This window comes from Aythya fuligula, chromosome Z, assembly GCF_009819795.1.
Source record: "Aythya fuligula isolate bAytFul2 chromosome Z, bAytFul2.pri, whole genome shotgun sequence".
NCBI lineage: Eukaryota > Metazoa > Chordata > Aves > Anseriformes > Anatidae > Aythya > Aythya fuligula.
Genome location: NC_045593.1, coordinates 28026496 through 28046558, shown reverse-complemented (window position 1 = coordinate 28046558; position 20063 = coordinate 28026496). Strand labels below are relative to the sequence as shown.

At 40.1% G+C, this 20063-nt stretch overlaps 1 protein-coding gene across 1 annotated transcript; it reads left to right on the top strand.

Annotated features, from left to right (window-relative positions):
- The first annotated feature begins 332 nt into the window (after positions 1–332).
- On the top strand, positions 333–19416 carry MAP1B (microtubule associated protein 1B). Its single transcript, XM_032205457.1, has 5 exons — positions 333–428; positions 4288–4428; positions 9312–15939; positions 17999–18237; positions 18944–19416. Exons 2-5 carry the CDS (start codon positions 4297–4299, stop codon positions 19097–19099), a joined length of 7155 nt encoding a protein of 2384 aa, XP_032061348.1. The 5' UTR covers positions 333–428; positions 4288–4296; the 3' UTR covers positions 19100–19416.
- The last annotated feature ends 647 nt before the right edge of the window (positions 19417–20063 follow it).

Sequence of the window (20063 nt, the reverse complement as noted above, 5' to 3'; positions counted from 1 at the left end):
CTGGTAGCAGTTACCCTGGTCCGTGATCACACCAGCTCAGTGAGACCAATATGAGTAACAGGAAGGGAAGGCACAGAACTTGCAGCTATTGGCAGTTTATTTCCATTACCTTGAATTTCTCCCGTTTTTGGCATACAGACCCTCATGGCATTTGATGTTTCTGAAAACATGAGCCAATGCATTGGCTGCTGTGGCCATTGTGTGCAGCTGTGGTGAGCCAGGGAGCTGCTGCACAGTGGGACACATAGCTAGCTCATGGAAAGCATTGGTTTAAACCATGCTGCACAACTGGTTTGATTTAATTTCTTTTTTTTTTTTTTTTTTTTTTCCCTCTCTGTGTTTCAGGTCAGAAAATTCTTCACCACAGAAGTGACATCTTAGAAACTGTAGTCCTGATCAATCCCTCGGATGAAGCAGTTAGCACCGAGGTAAGTCACACAGAAATATTTCACTGGATGTATTACTAAAGCTCCATTAAGTGGACAGAATGAGAGAAGGTCCTGATTGTGCCTGAAAGCATATGTTAGTAGTAAATATCAACATTATCAACCATCCATTGATTTTCTTACTAGTTTCTCAGACTCCTGGTAAACTGCCAAAAGTGTAAACAGAAGCAGATCTCTGAATGTAGCAATCCTTTCCTCATAATTCACAATTTCCCTTCTTGATGAAATGGAGGCAGTGATAGAACCGCATCCATCTGCTTTTCTTTGACTCTTCCATTGTTGGTACCCCTAGATGTCTATTTTACACATGAAAAAGTGCCTGAAGAGCAACTGGTACCCTGATAAAAAAAAAAAAAATCAGGTTTTTGAGGAAAACTGCTGTGTGATGGTGACTCTAGTTTGATCTATGTGATTTGTCCTCGAAAAAAACATGTAACATAATCACTGGACTCTGGAAAGCACCAGTTCCTCATGAAATCAGTAGAGTTGAAGAACTGAGCACATAGTTCAAAGAGAAAATTGAGAAATTTAGATACTGAGACTGAAGGTTTAAAAAATAAGGATAATTGCATTGCTAGCTGGTGCTGGGGAGCACTGACATGGTACAATTTCTGTGGGGAAATGAAGTGGTTTTACTTGCAATACTTTATTTGAAAAATCTAATTTTTACCAACACAAAAGGATATTAAACACCAACAGGAAGAAACACACTGAAGCAAATGAAACTTGTAAAGTTTCATTTTATTTTATTTTGAATAACTAATCCACCTTAGTTAACAGCAGCTCATTGACTGAAAAACTATTTGTGAAAATCTCTTGCATTCATTAGAGATGACTGGAAAGAAACAAGGAGGGCAGCAGGGCAGCAGCTCTTAAGGTTGTCTTTAATACATTCAGGCTTTCAGAGTAAAAATACAAAACCTTTAAAGTGTGTGTGAGGGGGCTGGAGAGCAGAAGAAACTGCCAAAAGCAAGGAAATGCTGTTTCTATTGCTGTTTCTTGTCTTCCTTTGATGGATGACCACAAGGAAGAACATTGTCTGAGGCCAATTAATGACTTCTGAACTCTGGCTTTACTCCTTTGGCTCTGGAAGATGTTTGTCTAGGTTACTGCCAACTTCCTTTCACTAGGCTGTGGGAGGCAATCTTTACTTTGCTTTCATCTTGCCAAACTGGTCACAGCCAGAAGTTAGAAGTTAATCTTTACCTTGGCTGACTAAGCAAGATCCTCACTGGACAAAAGCCAGAAAAACGATAAGAAAGAACTAGGAGAATTAAATTGGAGGTTAGATGAGATGTGGCTTGTATGGCAAGTAGAAAACTTAGCTTCAAGTATCAGTAGTTTCCCATGTTGCAATTGAGGAGACAGTGATATACCATGGAGCTTTGACTTCATTAGAAGATGAAATTGAGTCTATCAGTTCAGGAAAAACAAAGGCAAAACTTGTTAGAACAATTATTATTATTATTAATTTTTAACTGGCTGGTAACAGCCATATTTGTGGTAGTTTGCACATGGTTCTGCCCAAAGCTCCTATCATGTTCTGTCAGCTGCCAAATCCTTCCCAAAAGAGAGAAGTCCAAAAGGAGACAGACCACATATCCCCTAAGAAAACAAATTTCTGAAAACCTTATTAACAGTTACTTAGTTTTTAAGAAGAGTCCACTCCATTGCCATAATACTCTTCCAATTGTGTATGTAATAAGTTACCAAGTTTTGGCTGAATCTTGCTGTTTGCTATCTTCAAACAATTTGGGACTTCAACCAAGGGTAAAGTTGAACAGAATTTATCGCCTTGCAATGTTTCTTCTTAGATGTAGTGGTCTTGAAATCAGAAGACAAAATTCTGATAGTCCCTCAGAATGCTTTGATTATAGCCAGACACAGAATTTATGTGTCTCTGGAAGTTCTTTCATGTGTATAATATGTTACCCTCTACAATCTGCAACCATATATTTACCTTTTTTTTCCCCTGCCATAGTTTTCTAGCTCTGCAGAATCTATTTATTCTGCAGAACCATAGATTAATAAAATAAGTTAAAGGGGAATTATGTGACAGTTGCATATCAGTGATTCATAAATCAGGAAATAATTTTGCTGTTGGAAAACCTAGTAAGTTTATACATAAGTTGGCAGACTGCCCAGAGCTGCTGCCAGCAATGAGAGAAAAGACAGCAGAGGAAACCATCTTTTTTTATGGTTTTAATGCCACTGGAACAGATGGGGTTTCAAGACACACATCAGACAGACCACTGCATTTATCTCTATTCTTATCTGAAATAGATAGACTCTAACCATCAAGGATATTGTTGAATTTATAATCACCTAAGTGCAATTAGTGACAAGCCAGCATTACTTTTGTGCTTAATTAAAGGACCTTACTGCTGTTTAAAGTCAAGGGCACTTATTTAATAAAATAACAATGAAGATGTCATAGAGTTGGCATCTTGCAGCTACAAGCTCTTCACTGACTCTTTTCTAATTGTACTGAAAACATGAGCTCAGCAGAGATTTAGGTCAAGCCTTTCTGGCTCAGCTTCCCTGGCGTGAGAGGGAATTATTTAGAACAATTGATTGCTTAATGATCAATATATAAATTTGAAAGAATGGCTTGCTAGGAGTGCTGAGGTGATTATGTCATCTCCATGGAGATAGTGTTTGGATGCAATATCTACATGTGGAGTTGTTCCAGACGGACTCTTCTCATTTAGTTTAGTTTGGATAGCACTGTTCTGGAATCACTACTCTGTTTTAACGTAATTCTTCTTGAACAGAGGAATTACCACACTTGAAATGCAAGCCTTACCTTAATCTGAGTTGATTTACTGGTTCTGGGAAAAACAAAACAAAACAAAACAAAACTTTTTTTGAAATATTAGCAAAAGGTTTACTCAACAGCACAGAATTTTATGAAGGTTTTATTTACACTTATTCTTCAATTTAAGTTATCAGCCAACAGAATGATAGTGAACGTATGAATATTTCTTAGGATACAATTAAATCTCTCCCTGAGGTAGAAACGGGAATTATTAGTAGCTGTTGTGAGGGTCAAGCAAAGTAATGAGAATCTACTTCAAAGTAGTTATTTCAAAATGCAGAAGAAAGTTATTTCGGAATAGCAAGCTCCTTTAAGCCATCAGGCATCTACATAATTTACTAATGTATATGAAATAAGATCTTTCACAGGCACACTATAAAAAGCCCATAGTTAGTGACATCATGAGGAGTAAATGGTGCATATGACTGTATCTGAGTGCCTGATGGTGAAGTTTATGATTTTGGTGAAGCAGGATTGTGATTTGTGACTGTTACTTTTCAGTGATATTTTTTCAACTGAATGGCAAGTTATCTTGTATACAGGGGAAATAAATAAATAAATAAATAAATAGGATGGCCTTCCAAAAACTGAGTCTGATACGTGTAGTTGTCCCTTATTAGAAAACGAGGCACAGTTGACCAAATTTGTCCTGATATACTGCTATTAAAACTTGCCAAGAGCTATACAAGGAATATATTTGTTCATTGAAAATATTTCTTGTCATTCCAATTTTATTCTCTTCTGCTCCTTGATTTTTTTTTCCATGTCTTTACTTTGACTTATTTATCAGGCCTTCTCCCTAATCAGTTCTTGTGCCTCCTTTGTTTCTTTTTGCTACAGAATTTCTTTTTGTTAGTTTGTTTCTTTTTGTTAGCAGAATTATAACTTGATGATTTTTCACCAGTACTGTGAGACTCTGCTGCAAAATATGTTTTAAATTAAGCAAGGTAAACTGCTCATTCTCATAGGAATGTAGAAACACATGGTAACTCCCATTATTGCTGTTTCTCTCTGTCATTCTAGGTGCGTTTAATGATCACAGATGCTGCAAGACACAAGCTCCTTGTACTAACTGGACAGTGCTTTGAAAACACAGGAGAACTCATTCTTCAGTCAGGGTCCTTCTCCTTCCAGAACTTCATTGAGATCTTCACAGATCAAGAGGTGTGTTCATAAAAGTAACTTCCATTTATTGTCATGTGGTGGCACAGGTTTCTAGAAGACCAAAAATAGCCTTCTGTGTTAGGTTGAATTTAGAGTTGGCAGCTTGATGCTGATGCTCTTTACTCTTCTTTCTTTAAAAACATATGCTTTCTTTAAAAACATCTATTTAATTTACTTTTTTTTTTTTTTTTTTTTTTTTTTTTTTTAACGTGAGTTGCTTATCTAAAGAATTGCATTTTAATTTGGGGAATTAAGTTTTAACTTTGAGAAACAGGAAAACAGTGAACTTTTTAACAATGGAAGGAGATAGTGTTGCTTCTGAAGTGTACAGGTTGTTTATCTAAGGTGCACATACAAAGCAGGCAAATTTGACAAAGGTTCTTCCCTGTTGGCAGCTGAGCAGTAGGTGACATTAAATAAGATAGAGACTGTCTGTTGGAACAGCTGGAGAATTTTGCACCACCTACCCGCTTGGCTTCTTTACCGTAGTGTTTAAAATCCAGCCAGAGAAATCTGTAAATTTTGTGATCTTTATACACCAAAAACACAAGTATACGACATACCAGTATTTAATGCTGTTTGTTTCATGGCTTGTTATTTTGCTGTCCTGCTTAATGTGCTGTGTCTGAAAGCTCCCATAGGGCAGGAGCCCATAGTAAACAAGCTGTCACACTTAATTTGGCTGCTGTGTAAATCATATATTTAGATAAAATATATGGCTATGTCCATAGGATTTTAGTTTCCAAAAGTAATTAGGAGAATTTCAGTGGAGTGATATTTGAAAGTTCAGTGCTGAAAAAGTAGAGTTTGCCTTAACTCTGGTATGACCTTACTGTATCTATTTGATCATGTTCTCAAAGCCTCTTTGTTCTGCATGTGGCTGTAGGGTTAAGGATTCCTGCTGGAATTCCAGAACTGGATTCCTGCTCTCTGAAGTGCATCTGGCACCTAAAAGTCAGTTTGCAGAGTTACTTTTCTGTGGAATTGTGAGACTGAGCTCCATGTGCTTCTGGCTAAGTAGGAACGCATGAACTACATGCAAAACCAGTGGCAAATCCTACTGTTACAGTTAATAAGCCAACAACAGTTGGCTGGAAAGCTGAGTGGTGATGTCTGGCAAAACACTAGAGCCAGTGTGGGATTGCTGTGGGGCATGTGGGATATATTCCTTTGGCCCCAAGAAGGTTCCCATGGCTCATCTCTGCTAGTGGCAGCATGCTCATCAGCCAGCACGACTCTTTTAAAGCATTAGCACCCGGCTTGTTGTCCCTGAGCCTTGGGTTCTCACTGCTTCTACACGTTTCAGAAACCCAAAGAAAGAACCTGATTCCCATACAGAAGCCTGCAAATGTGACATTTTTTCAATGCTGCCATCAATGGGAAATTTTCAGAGAGTCTACAAATTGGAAACAAGGTTAGAAAGAAAAGCTATAAAAAAAGTGGGCAGTGGTTTTTCAAATAGTGATTAAATGAAAGAATTTCTATGCTGTCCTGACCCATAAGCATATAAGGTTTGATGAATATTATGCGAAGTTCATGTTTCTGATTTCCGTCCCTTTTGTTTCACTGGACCAAACCTGAACTATGGTGATGGTATGTGCCTACAAATACATAAAGAAGTATTTCCCTTCACCAGGGTGATACTCTTTTGAAGTCCAGTTCAGTAATCCATGTCTAGCTTGAAGACCTCTCTGCAGGCGATGCCTAAAAGCATTGTTTTCAATTTCTCCTGTGCCAGAGCATTGAAGATGTCCTATTGCACCACCTCTGCAACAACAGCTATCAGAGGAAAAATATTTTGTTATTGCCTTTGTGGTCCAGGGTATTAAGCAATGTTGTATGCTCTCTGAGCAGCCACCTTGCTGTCTGCCTTCTATGGCTACAACACCTTTAAAACTTTTGATTCTTCAAAAGTGGTATCCCAGTGCTTTAAAGATGGCCAGGTTCATAAATAGGTTTCTTTGCTTGCAGACTGACCTTCAATCCAGAGGAAAGAAAAAGCATTTACATTTTTGTGTTATCAAATCATGTAAGCAGTGAAGATGTCAATGCCCGTTGTGTCATCGTTAGAAATATAAATCCATTAAAGCTTTTACTGGGGCATTCCTGAGCTTGCTGTTCCTAACAGATATGATCTATGTCTGGAATTTTTTTTTCCAACTCTTCATTGGCCTGTGCTACCAATAGCTTAACAGTATGCGCATTATGTGTGCCAGCTTTTAAGAGGAAACAGAGATTGAATTTAGTGGTATGAAGCAGAAATCCAAATATGGTATTATATAAACTAGACAGGACTAACTGCAAACCTTGGGACAGTATATTCATTAGCTCACTGTCTTACTACATGATCTTCTGTCTATCCAGAAAGTTGGCCCTCCATGAGAAACAGTCTGTACACAAGTTACCACCTTGTGTGCATGGGCTTTGATTTATTCGCCCAAAGGAAGTGATCTTTTACTACTTCTAATTCTCCCTAATAATGTGTTTTCAACCCTGACTAGAGCGACAGCATAAGGACTATACTGAAGATCCTAAATCCATTTCAGAGTTGTGGTCTTTGCTGCCACTCTTATTTCTGTGCTAAACAGCAGGAATAGATCTCCTATTTTCCTTGTCACTTATCCTCTTCCACCTTAACACCTTTTATTTTGCCTTTTTCTTTGTTCTTTTTCAGACAAAACCATGTCTGACATACAAATGAAATTTCTTTAGACTCCTATCAAATGGTTCTGGTACTATGTAAGGCTGACAAAAAAAAAGATAGAAAAAAAGATAGAAAATATTTATTTTCTGCTTTATTTAGGTACTGATTGAATTATTTTTGTTTGGATAACAGCTACTGCATCTTTGATGAGTTTTATTTTTGGTAAATGCTGAAAATAAATAATGTAACACAAAGAAAGGAAGTTAGACATAAGCACACAGAGACCCACAGGGATCACTGCAATCAAACATCATTTTAATTTATATATATTTGTTTCTTCTGCTGATTGAGTTTGTGGTCCAAAACTTTCAAATTGTTCAGCTGTAGTATAATAGGAACTGTTCTTATAGCTTAAATGACAGTTGAGTCTCTGTAAAGAAGATGATGGTATTTTCCATGATACTGTGTGGGCATATTTTACACTGATGTTTTATATCTGAAATACTTCTTTAAAGAAGAGTTTTACATAATTTTGTGTTTTCTTTGTTAAGAGCATATAGGATAGAGATGGGCTGTGTTTTTCTAACTGGCAGAAGGTTTAAAATATGTTATACATTTATACTTTAAAATGTGTTACATGTTTGTTTGTGTACTGGTCTGGAACAATTAAATGTTGTTTTTTAGACCAGACTGGAACAGAAAAATAGCCTTTCATACTATGGCATGTGGTGGTTTAATACCAATAGGTAGTTCAGCACTGCTCTCTCACTATCCCTCCTCAACAGAACAGGTGGAGAAAATATGATGAAAAACGCTCATGGGTTGAGATAAGGACAGGGAGATCAATCACCAATTAGTGTCAAGGGCAAAACAGACTCAGCATAAAGGAGATTAATATTATTGCCTACTGCTAACAGATTAGCACAGTGAGAACTAAAAGCAAACCAAGAACACCTTCGCCCCGTCCATCTCTTCTACCTCCTACCCCTGAGCAGCATAGCGAAATGGGGTTACAATAATTCTTCATCTTTGCTGTTCCTTCATGGTCACTCTCTTCCCCAACTTCAGCGTGGGGTCCCTCCCACGGGACGCCGTCCTTCACAAGCTGAGCCTGTGAGGGCTGCCCACAGGCAGCAGCTCTCCAAGCACTGCTGCCACACGGCTCTGTACCACAGGGTCCATCCATCCCCCAGGAGCAAACTGCTCCAGCACAGGTCCCCCACGGGTGGGTGGCAGCTCCCCCCAGACCCCTTGCTCCTGCGTGGGCTCCTCTCCACAGGCTGCAGCTCCGGCCCGGGGCCTGCTCCTGCGGGGGCTCCCCATGGGCCGCAGCCTCCTCCAGGCCACATCCACCTGCTCCACCGGGGGCTCCTCCACCCATGGGGGGGCTGCAGCGTGGAGATCTGCTCCATGTGGGACCCATGGGCTGCAGGGGGACAGCCTGCTCCACCAGGGGCCTCTCCCTGCACAGCCTGCAGGGGAACTGCTGCTGCCTGCCTGCAGCACCTCCTGCCCTCCTGCTGCATTCACCTGGGGGCTGCAGGGCTGCGTCTCACTCCTTTCTCTCCCAGCTGCTGTAGCACACCATTATTCCCTTTCTTCAATCTGCTTTCCCAGAGGCCCAACCAGCGTCACTCATTGTGTTAGCTCTGGCCAGTGGTGGGTCCTTCTTGGAACCAGATCGAGCTGGCTCTGATCTGACGTGGGAGAAGCTGCTGGGTTCTGCTTACGGAGGTCACCCCTGCAGCACCCTGCTACCAAAACCTTGCTAAATGAGCCCAGTACAGCCTGTTCAGAGGATGTGCCGTTTCCCATAGGTATTTGCGTGGCTCTTCCAGATTGATTGGAGTAGCACAGAGGCTCATGATCCAGTGGCAGAGATAGTGGCAGCGCTTACAGTTTTAAACTCATAGCTCTCATTCCCTCTAAATATAAAAGCTTCTACCGTCCTCCTGTAAAGGGTGAAGGAAGGAAGGGAGAACCTTGGGGTAATTTCCTCCTTTGGGCAGAGAGGAAGGGATCAGGAGTAAGCAGTTCCTTTGTATTTAAAAGTAATAATAATAATACAGCAGTAAACTAATAGTGTATATAAGTTCCTTTGGCTTCCAGGATGGGTACTCACCAGTGAAGAAGGTCTAACAAAAGTCTTATCTGATTAGATAATATCATGTTCTGTCATTAATTATCATTAAAAAATAATTTATGTTTATCTTCTTGTCTTTTTGTTTCACAACCCTAGATTGGTGAATTATTGAGCACCACACACCCTGCCAACAAAGCCAGCTTAACTCTTTTCTGCCCTGAGGAAGGGGACTGGAAAAATTCTAATCTTGACCGACACAACCTTCAAGACTTCATTAACATTAAACTCAACTCATCTTCCATATTGCCTGAAATGGAAGGACTTTCTGAATTTACAGAGTATCTGTCAGAATCGGTAGAAGTGCCATCACCCTTTGACATTTTGGAACCTCCAACCTCAGGAGGCTTCTTGAAACTCTCCAAACCCTGCTGTTATATTTTCCCGGGTGGAAGAGGAGACTCTGCATTGTTTGCAGTGAATGGATTCAACATGCTTATCAATGGAGGATCTGAAAGAAAATCTTGCTTTTGGAAGCTTATCCGGCATTTGGACAGGGTAGATTCTATTCTACTCACTCACATCGGAGATGATAACCTGCCAGGAATCAATAGCATGCTTCAGAGAAAAATAGCTGAATTAGAAGAGGAGCAGTCTCAAGGGTCTACTACCAACAGTGACTGGATGAAAAATCTGATCTCACCTGATTTAGGAGTTGTATTCCTTAATGTACCTGAGAACCTGAAGAATCTGGATCCTAACATTAGAGTTAAAAGAAGTGTCGAAGAAGCTTGCTTTACACTCCAGTATTTAAATAAATTGTCTATGAAACCAGAACCTCTTTACAGAAATGTGGGAAATACCATTGACCCCATTATTTTATTTCAGAAAATGGGAGTTGGCAAACTTGAGATGTATGTGCTTAATCCTGTCAAAAGTAGCAAAGAGATGCAATATTTTATGCAACAGTGGAGTGGTACTAACAGAGATAAAGCTGAATTTCTGCTACCAAATGGTCAAGAACTAGACATTCCATTATCCTATTTCACTTCTGTTTCATCCCTGATTGTGTGGCATCCAGCTAATCCTGCAGAAAAAATAATTCGAGTTCTGTTTCCTGGAAACAGCACCCAATATAATATTCTAGAAGGACTAGAAAAGCTCAAACACTTGGACTTCCTTAAACAACCAATGGTTACACAAAAAGACCTAACTGGAAACATTGCTAGTCCAGCTGTGAAACAAGCAAAGTTGAAACAGCGAACTGACAGCAAGGAGAGTCTCAAGCCTGCTGCAAAGACACCACCAAGCAAGACTGCCAGAAAAGAATCTAAAGAAGAAACTCCAGAGCCTGCAAAGCCTAGTCCAGCACCAGAAAAGACTCAGAAATTAGAAAGCAAAGAAAAAGTTCCAGTTAAAAAAGAGAAACCAGCAAAACCAGAAGCCAAACCTATAGTGGCAGAAAAAGATATAACAAGTAAGGAAGAACAATTACTAAAATCTGAAACTCCTGAAAAACAAGCTACAGATGTAAAACCAAAAGTGACAAAGGAGAAGCCAGTGAAAAAGGAAGTCAAAGCAAAAGCTGAAGAAAAGAAAGAGGAAAAAGAAAAAACAAAGAAAGAGGTTGCTAAAAAGGAGGAGAAAACTCCCATCAAAAAAGAGGAAAAACCCAAAAAAGAAGAGATCAAGAAAGAAGTTAAAAAGGAGGTGAAAAAGGAGGAGAAGAAGGAAATTAAGAAGGAAGTGAAGAAAGAAGCTCCACCAAAGGAAGTGAAGAAAGAAGCTAAAAAAGAAGAGAAAAAAGAAGTTAAGAAGGAAGAAAAAGAAGCCAAAAAGGACATCAAAAAGGTTCCTAAAGAAACAAAGAAGACACCTACTCCTTCAGCTGAAACCAAAAAGCCAGCAGCAAAACCTAAACCACAAAAGAAGGAGGAACCTGCTAAAAAAGAAGCAGTACCTGCTGGAAAACCAAAGGAAAAGGGAAAAATTAAGACTGTGAAGAAGGAGATCAAAGTCAGTGGAGCACAAGCTGCCCTTGCAGCCGTTGGAGCTGCTGCTACAACAGTAGCTGCTGTAGCAGCTGCAGAAATTACAGCTAGTGGAAAAGAACTTGAGGCAGAGAGGTCCCTTATGTCTTCACCAGAAGATTTAACAAAGGATTTTGAAGAATTAAAAGCTGAAGAAGTGGAAACAATAAAAACAACAAAACCTCAGGTTGCACTCATTGAGGATGAATTGAAGCTCTCCGGCAAAGAACAAAAAGAGGCCTTTGATATCCAAAAGGAAAAATTAGACAATGAAGGACCTGCTGAGTCCTCTGATGAAGGCATAACTACCACAGAGGCTGAGGGTGAGTGTGGACAGACACCTGAAGAACTGGAACCTGTGGAAAAGCACAGGGTTGATGACAATGAAAAGTTTGAAGATGAGGGAACTGGCCTGGAAGAATCATCTGAAGCAGGAGATTATGAGGAGAAGGCAGAGACAGAAGAAGCTGAAGAACGAGGTGAAGATGAGGAAGAAAAGACACCACTTGACACCACAAAACCATACATAGAAGAAGCAAGAAAAGTGGGTAAGAGTGCAGAAGATATAATGGCCGAAACAGATGCTAATATCAAAGATGAAAAATATATCGAAAAGGCAGGTTATGAGGCATCAGATGAACGGGCTGAGGAGGACAGGGAAGAAGCAGTAGAAAAGGCAGAAACTGAAGAGACTGAAGAAGAAGAAGAAGACAAAGCAGAAGACATCAGAGATGAAGAGGAGACTGAAAAAATAGAAGCTGAAGAAGATTATGTGATGGCTGTGGTAGACAAAGCTGCAGAAGCTGGTGAAGTTGAAGATAAATATGGCCTACTCATTATTACACCAACAAAACGCTCTGAGCCTCAGTCTCCAGCAGTTGAACCAGCCTCTTCAATCCATGATGAGACATTACCTGGTGGTTCAGAAAGTGAAGCCACTGTTTCTGATGAAGAAAATAGAGAAGATCAACCTGAGGAATTCACTGCTACTTCGGGTTATACACAGTCTACCATTGAAATATCTAGTGAACCGACTCCAATGGATGAAATGTCTACACCCCGGGATGTTATGAGTGATGAAACTAACAATGAGGAAAGTGAGTCACCATCTCAGGAGTATGTGAATATTACCAAGTATGAGACATCACTATACTCTCAAGAGTTTGGTAGGCCTAAACTTTCTCCACTTCCAGATGCTCTTAATGGATTATCAGAAGGATCCAAAACAGAGGCCACAGAAGGTAAAGACTATAATGCCTCAGCTTCTACCATCTCACCACCTTCTTCATTAGAGGAAGACAAATTCTGCAAATCCGTGTTCCAGGATGTGTACCGGCAAAAAGAAAGTGAAATCCAAGGCACTGCCAAATTAGAAATCAAAGAAACCTGTCCAGAAGATGTTTCTGGAAAACTTAGTCCAGCCAAGAGTCCAGCTGATAGTTTGTCCCCTCCATCACCAGTTGCCAAAACACCACTGGGTGAACGCAGTGTCAACTTTTCACTCATTCCTAATGAGATCAAGGTCTTGGCTGAGCCTGCCCCCATTGCTGCATTGCCCAGTGTACGTCAAGAAGTTGCTGAAGAGCACTGTGCAAGCCCTGAAGATAAAACATTAGAAGTAGCATCTCCCTCACAGTCTGCTGCTGGTAGTGCTGGCCACACACCTTATTATCAGTCTCCCACTGATGAAAAATCCAGTCAGCTTCCCTCTGAAACAAGTGAAAAGTCAACAGAAGCTCCAGTTAGCTTTGAATTCAGTGAAGTCAAAGATGAGTCTGCAAAACCCAGAATAAGCCCAATGGATGAGCCTGTGCCAGATTCAGAATCTCCTATTGAAAAGGTTCTCTCACCTCTGCGGAGTCCACCACTGATAGGTTCAGAGACCACTTATGATACATTTTTGAGTGCTGATATAAAGTCTCCCACCAGAGATTATGGAAGTCCTTCTGAGGGGAAACCTGAAAAAGAAAAATCACCAGTTCAAATGAGCCCAGCTTCTGAAGCCAGCTCAGTGGGGCTTTTCCAAGAAAAACAAGATGAAAAAAGCATGGAGTTTATGGTAATTAAGGAAGGCTTCAGTCTAGAGAGAAGAATGGAGGATACAGAACCCAGCAGCTCCCAGTCTTCACTGGTCTTGGATGAGCGGAAGTTGACAGGTGATCTCTCACCTACTCAAATAGATATCAGTCAGTTTGGTTCCTTAAAAGAGGACACAAAAATGTCAATTTCTGAAGGCACTGTTTCTGATAAGTCTGCAACTCCTGTTGATGAGGTCGTAGCAGAAGACACGTATTCCCATATTGAAGGAGTAGCTTCTGTCTCCACAGCATCTGTTGCTACTAGTTCATTTCCAGAACCAACTACTGATGATGTATCCCCCTCTTTGCATGCTGAGGTTGGATCTCCCCACTCAACAGAAGTTGACGATTCCCTTTCAGTGTCAGTTGTACAAACACCAACAACATTTCAGGAAACAGAAATGTCTCCATCTAAGGAGGAGTGCCCAAGGCCTATGTCAATTTCTCCACCAGATTTCTCACCTAAAACTGCAAAATCAAGAACCCCAGTGCATGATCACAGATCTCCTGAACAGTCAACTATGTCAGTAGAATTTGGTCAGGAATCCCCTGAGCAGTCTTTAGCAATGGATTTCAGCAGGCAATCTCCTGAATATCCTCCTGTAGGCGCTAGTATACACCATATATCTGAAAATGGACCAACAGAAGTAGATTATAGCCCTTCAGATATACAGGAGCCTACTTTTGCACGGAAGATTTCGCCTGTGGAGCAGATATCTTACTCTCAAGAGAAGGATATTTCAGAAATTATTTCAGTTTCTCAAATTGAAGCTTCATCTTCAAGTTCATCAGCTCATACTCCTTCCCAGGTAACTTCTCCACTGCCAGAGGAAACATTTGCAGGTGCTGTTCCACCCAGAGATATGTCACTTCATTCTTCTCTTACCTCAGAAAAGGTGCAGAGCCTAGGAGAAAAGCTGTCACCAAAGTCTGATCTATCTCCATTAAGTCCAAGGGAATCTTCTCCTCTATACTCTCCTAGTTTTCCAGATTCACCTCCTGCAGTCACAGAAGCAGTGTCAGCTAGTCATGCATCTTCATTGTCATTGCAAGTGTCCTCTGACAAAGCCTTTGGTTACCAGGCTGTGACATTACAGGAACCCCTAGAAAAGCACAGCCCAGAACCTTTATTCAGCCCAGAAAAAGAAGATTCAGAGAAAAGCAGCAGGTCACCAGAGGAACTTAGTTATTCTTATGAGGCCACAGAAAAATCTGCTAAATCACCAGAAGATATTAGCTACTCCTATGAGGCAGTTGGAAAATCTACTAAATCACCTGAAGCCACAGATTATTCCTATGAGACAACAGGGAAAACTTCTAGGTCACCTGAAGCCACAGATTACTCCTATGAGATGACAGGGAAAACCACTAGGTCACCAGGGGCCACAGATTACTCCTACGAGATGACAGGGAAAGCCACCAGGTCACCTGGTGAAACAGATTATTCCTATGATATGACAGGAAAAACCACCAGGTCACCTGGGGACACAGATTATTCCTATGAGACAACAGGCAAAACCACCAGATCACCTGAGGCCACAGATTATTCCTATGAGATAATTGGGAAAACCACCAAATCACTTGATGTCACAGATTATTCCTATGAGAGAATTGGGAAAGCTACCAAATCACTTGATGCTATGGATTATTCATTTGAGGCAACAGGGAAAACCACTAAGTCACCAGAAGCCATGGGCTACTGCTATGAGACAACTGGGAGAACCACCAGGTCACCAGAGGCTACAGCTTACTCCTACGAGACAACTGGAAAATCCACCAGCTCACCTGAAGCCACAGATTATTCATTTGATTCAACTGAGCAAGCCACCAGGTCACCTGAACCTACCAGCTATTCCTATGAAGCAAGTGCACATTTTACTCCAGGAAAATCATTAGCAGAATCTCGTCAAGATGTTGATTTATGCCTTGTGTCCTCCTGTGAATATAAGCATCCTAAAACTGAACTTTCACCTTCATTTATCAACCCTAATCCCCTTGAGTGGTTTGCAAGTGAAGAGCAGTCTCAAGATCAAGAAAAGCCATTAACTCAGTCTGGGGGAGCCCAGCCACCCTCCGGGGGAAAGCAGCAGGGACGGCAGTGTGATGAAACACCTCCCACTTCAGTGAGCGAGTCTGCCCCATCTCAGACGGATTCAGATGTTCCCCCTGAGACTGAGGAATGCCCTTCCATCACTGCAGATGCTAACATTGACTCAGAAGATGAGTCGGAAACCATTCCAACAGACAAGACAATTACATACAAACACATTGACCCACCGCCGGTCCCGATGCAGGATCGCAGCCCTTCCCCTAGGCACCCTGATGTCTCCATGGTTGATCCAGAGGCTTTGCCTGTTGACCAGAATCTGGGTAAACCTTTAAAGAAGGACCTCAAGGAAAAGACGAAAACAAAAAAACAAGGTACTAAGACCAAGTCATCTTCTCCTGTTAAAAAAAGTGATGGTAAATCAAAACAAGTGGCTTCACCAAAGCCAGCTGTGAAAGAATCTTTGGAAAAAACTTCCAAAACAGCTTCTCCAAAAAAGAAGGAGTCTGTGGAGAAGGCAACCAAAAATATCTCTAATCCAGAAGTAAAGTCCCGAGTGGAAGAGAAAGATAAGGACACCAAGAATGCAGCAAATACAACAGCATCCAAGTCAGCAAAGACCGCAACCACAGGTAAAAGCACATAAGAGCTCTCTAGTTGTTAAGATAGTGAAGTTAGATTGCCTTTATATCAGTTGAGAATGTGGTTTTCAGCAAACCCCCAAAGAAAGTCCATGTTTTAGATACAAACACAGGATGTAAATGACACATTTAAATGAATGAAATTCTCTGACTTAATTCTTTTAATCTGAGAAACTTGATGTGTCAGTTTGCAGAGATGTAAAGAATTAGTTCAAGTACCTCAAGTATAAAAAAGCTTAGTACCAGCTGTCTAAATTGTTAACTGACTAATAGAATTAAAAGTACTGCTCTTGTAGGTTAAGTGAAATTAGCAGTGAAGTGGTCCACTTTATTAATTTCCAGAATTATGTAGGCACAATGCTCTTAACATAAACTAACACAGTTTAATGTTGTAAGAGGCGAGGTGCTGTAGGACATTGGATGCTTTTATTACTTTGCTGGATTATTTTTAAAAAGTGTATTTTAAAAAATTATAACAGTAGTGAGAGCACTTTCAGTAAGCTAAGCATGTATATCACATAATCCGGTTAAAGTCTTATGCCATCAATGATGACTCAACATGTGGAAAGTTAATGTCATTTTGAATGACTGTTGTGCCTTCTAAGTAGTAATAAAATACAAATTAAATTACTGAAGAAGGCATTGTGCTAATAGGTTGTTTCCAGCAGATCTTATTACAGAGTTTTGAGGATACTCTGATTTTACTGTTATCAACAGGACTGAAATTTCTTGAAAGCTTTTTACTCCCAGCAGGTCTGTGATTCAGTACAAGCAAACCAACATTCATGTCCATAGCTCTCCCATTTGAAGTAGTCCACTGTTCATTTCTTAAACCATAGTTTGCATGTCTCTGTTAGTAGATGCCTTTCAAAACAGCAGTTTAGTTCCTCATGCTGTACATTTCTCTAGAACTTTAGCTCTATATTAGATTATTTTTCCTTGAAACATATCTCCCAGGCCTATGCTAGAGCTTAAGACAAGACTCTTATTTGATATTGACATTTAGGTTTAAAATAAAATGCCCAATATTGTATGCAAAGTTAGTGTCCAAAATTCCAGAAGATGTATTATTGATATATTTTTATTATTATTATTATTTTTATTTTTGTGATAAAAGATAGTAAAAGATTTTGTAATATACCCAATAGTTAAAAATGCTCTAATTCTGGAAATATTTTCATATTATGATGCTTGTTTGGCATATTGTCCTCTGATGAATATCAGATCAAGCTAGACAATTCTAATGGACTTTTCTGGCCTTTCAATATGTGACCCTAAATAAAGGATACTGCTCAGATAATTTAGTTTTCCAAACTTCATCCTCTATAACATCCCAAGGAGGCTAGTAATCAATAAATGGCCATTATCTGAATATGATTACTGATTGAACCCTGATTGCCAGTTCACACTGTGATCCAGTGTATGGCAAAAGCAGATTTTTTGTAACTATGTGAGTGTTTAAAATTTGGACTTCCTTTCGAATGAAGCTCTTCTTTGCCACTGCACTATGCATTGCAGTTTCTTCCCCCTGCTTTTTGTGATGTGGCCAATTTTTGTATATAAATAAAGATAGCTTCAAATCTGCATGGCTCCCTGTGTGACCCTATGTTTCATCATCATGCAGATCTGAGACTTTCAAAAAGCTGCGCTTTTTAACTTAGAAATTAAGGCTGCCATTTATTGAATGGTAATTCTGTAATCACAGATTTGTGTAGTAATTGTTGGATAATAGTAGCATATTACTGGGAAATGTTCAGTCAATTGTTGGTTATGTGGCAGTGAGTTTTTATTGTATTATATAGTTAGTTACATGTGTTCAGATTTTTTCTTCCTAGTACAATCAGTATTTGGATTTGACAAAGCTGGAAAGTGTCATTAGGTGTAGGAGGGTAATGCCATAATTGTTTCAGAAGACACAGAAGTACAACTGTAACACTTAACCAGCAGTAGCTATTTTAAGGAGTATCACCTCAATGATTTTAATGGTCACTAATAAATACATGTTTTTAACCACCCCGGGATGTATTCTTTTGTTGTTTGATTTCCAAAGGACCTGGGACTACTAAGTCAGCAAAATCTACAGCTGTGCCTCCAGGACCTCCAGTGTATTTGGATCTGGTGTACATTCCCAACCACAGCAACAGTAAGAATGTTGACGTTGAGTTTTTCAAGAGGGTGCGGTCATCCTACTACGTGGTGAGTGGGAACGATGCTGCAGCCGAGGAGCCAAGCAGGGCTGTTCTGGACTCCCTGCTGGAGGGCAAGGCCCAGTGGGAGAGCAACATGCAGGTAGGCTCTTCGCTAGTATTTCTGCCTGGAAATTAAAACTTTTCTGAGAAGCAACCATGGGTAGCCAGTACACCTGTAGAGTGGACAGCCACTGCTCTGGACAGGAGGTTCCCAGCTAGGGCACCTCATTTCATCAGTGGTGAAACCAGTGAGAGGACACATGAGTGAAGTACGGAGCTGTGGTACATGAGTGAAGTACGGAGCTGTGGTCAGCTGCACCTCCATTCCTCGCTCTTCTGACCTGACCCTGTAGAATACAATGGTTGGAAATGCATTATTTACAGGGCCATTTCGCTGTTTCATGTTATTATTATACCATAAATGATCTGGTTTTGCTAACCTTTCAGTTTGCATGTAGGAAATAAAAAAATAACATTCTGTGGTTTGTACAGCAACCATGTACACTTGGAAACTCCTTGTGCCTTTCCAATGTGATAAGTAAATAAATAAATAGGCCATAATCAGAAGGGATATCAGTGCAGACTATACCTTGCTCCTTCTCTGAAAAGCTGTATTTGAGCACTTTACAGAAGCAGGTTTTTTAATTTCTTTTTATCCATAAATTTATCTTATTATTTACTGCATAAAGATCTGATCTTTCCAAAAGGGAAATGTAGCTGTTGGTTGGCACTTTTAACAAACCCATTTTTCTTATGATTTTCTTCTGTTGCTCATGCCTGAGAAGCTCTACTTTTTCATGTTGCAGGTGACCTTAATCCCAACACATGACTCAGAAGTGATGAGAGAATGGTACCAAGAGACCCATGAGAAACAGCAGGACCTCAACATCATGGTTTTGGCAAGCAGCAGCACGGTTGTTATGCAAGATGAATCTTTTCCCGCATGCAAGATTGAACTGTAAGAACAAGACCACGCACCACAACGTTAAACTTTGTTTCCAGAAATTCTTCAGTTTGAAAACACCTTTTCTAAAAATTCAACCCATCTATTTCAACTGCTGAACTATATACCTGCCAAATGCTATACTGTGTCACGGTGATGCAAGTCACTAATATTTTTCAGTCTTTGCTGATTGCTAAGGGAAGTAACAGTATTCCTATAGTAGGGTTCAAATTACTGCAAAAATACAGATCCAGTTTCATCTCCGCTGAACGTTTGGAAACCATGCACTAGCAACCATAACTGACTTCTGCCAGGTAGAGGCATTTGCCCTCTAAAGAAACACAACAAGAGAGAAAGAGAGAGAGGGGTAGGAGGAGAAAGTAAAAAATAATTAGATCTGCATTAGTCTTACGGCAATAGATGTATCGCTTACTGCAGTCTGCTTATGCTCTCATATGAAAAGGAAGTTTTAAATTTGTATCAATCCGAGCTATCGCAAAGGGGGTCCTTACTTTACAGAGTTAAGTTAGCTGGAAAATGCAAAGAAAGAGAACGTGGCTAGGAAAGGACATAAAACTTAAAACTCTCATTAGCAGTTTTCCACTTTAATTTGAACTCTGCATACTGACATACCATAACAATCATAGGCCAAATATGCACATTGTCTGAACCCCATCCAGAACTCTAAAACCTTCCTTTTAACATCCAGAATTATTGGTCTAAGGCATACTCCCAGCAAAAGTCCACTTACTCCACTCAGAATTGACCAGTCCACATGCTTAAACACCCATGTCAACTGTTGATTGACTGAAGCAAAATACCAAAGCAGTTGGGAGTACATACAGTAGACAATTTGCCTTAGAAAGTGACTTGAATGTACAAAGAAACTCGATGCACTTATTTTTTACTGTTGAGACAGCAAATTTATAAACACCAGTGTAGGATCATAGTTACACCAGTAAAGAAGTGTGAGTGTGCATGTG

What these genes read in the sequence shown, in the direction of transcription:
- MAP1B (XM_032205457.1), top strand. Translation starts at nt 4,297, where the DNA reads ATGATCACAGATGCTGCAAGACACAAGCTCCTTGTACTAACTGGACAG. An exon ending in AGCAAAGACCGCAACCACAG is followed by an intron (nt 15,940 to 17,998) that starts GTAAAAGCACAT and finishes TGATTTCCAAAG; the next exon opens with GACCTGGGACTACTAAGTCA. An exon ending in AGTGGGAGAGCAACATGCAG is followed by an intron (nt 18,238 to 18,943) that starts GTAGGCTCTTCG and finishes TTCATGTTGCAG; the next exon opens with GTGACCTTAATCCCAACACA.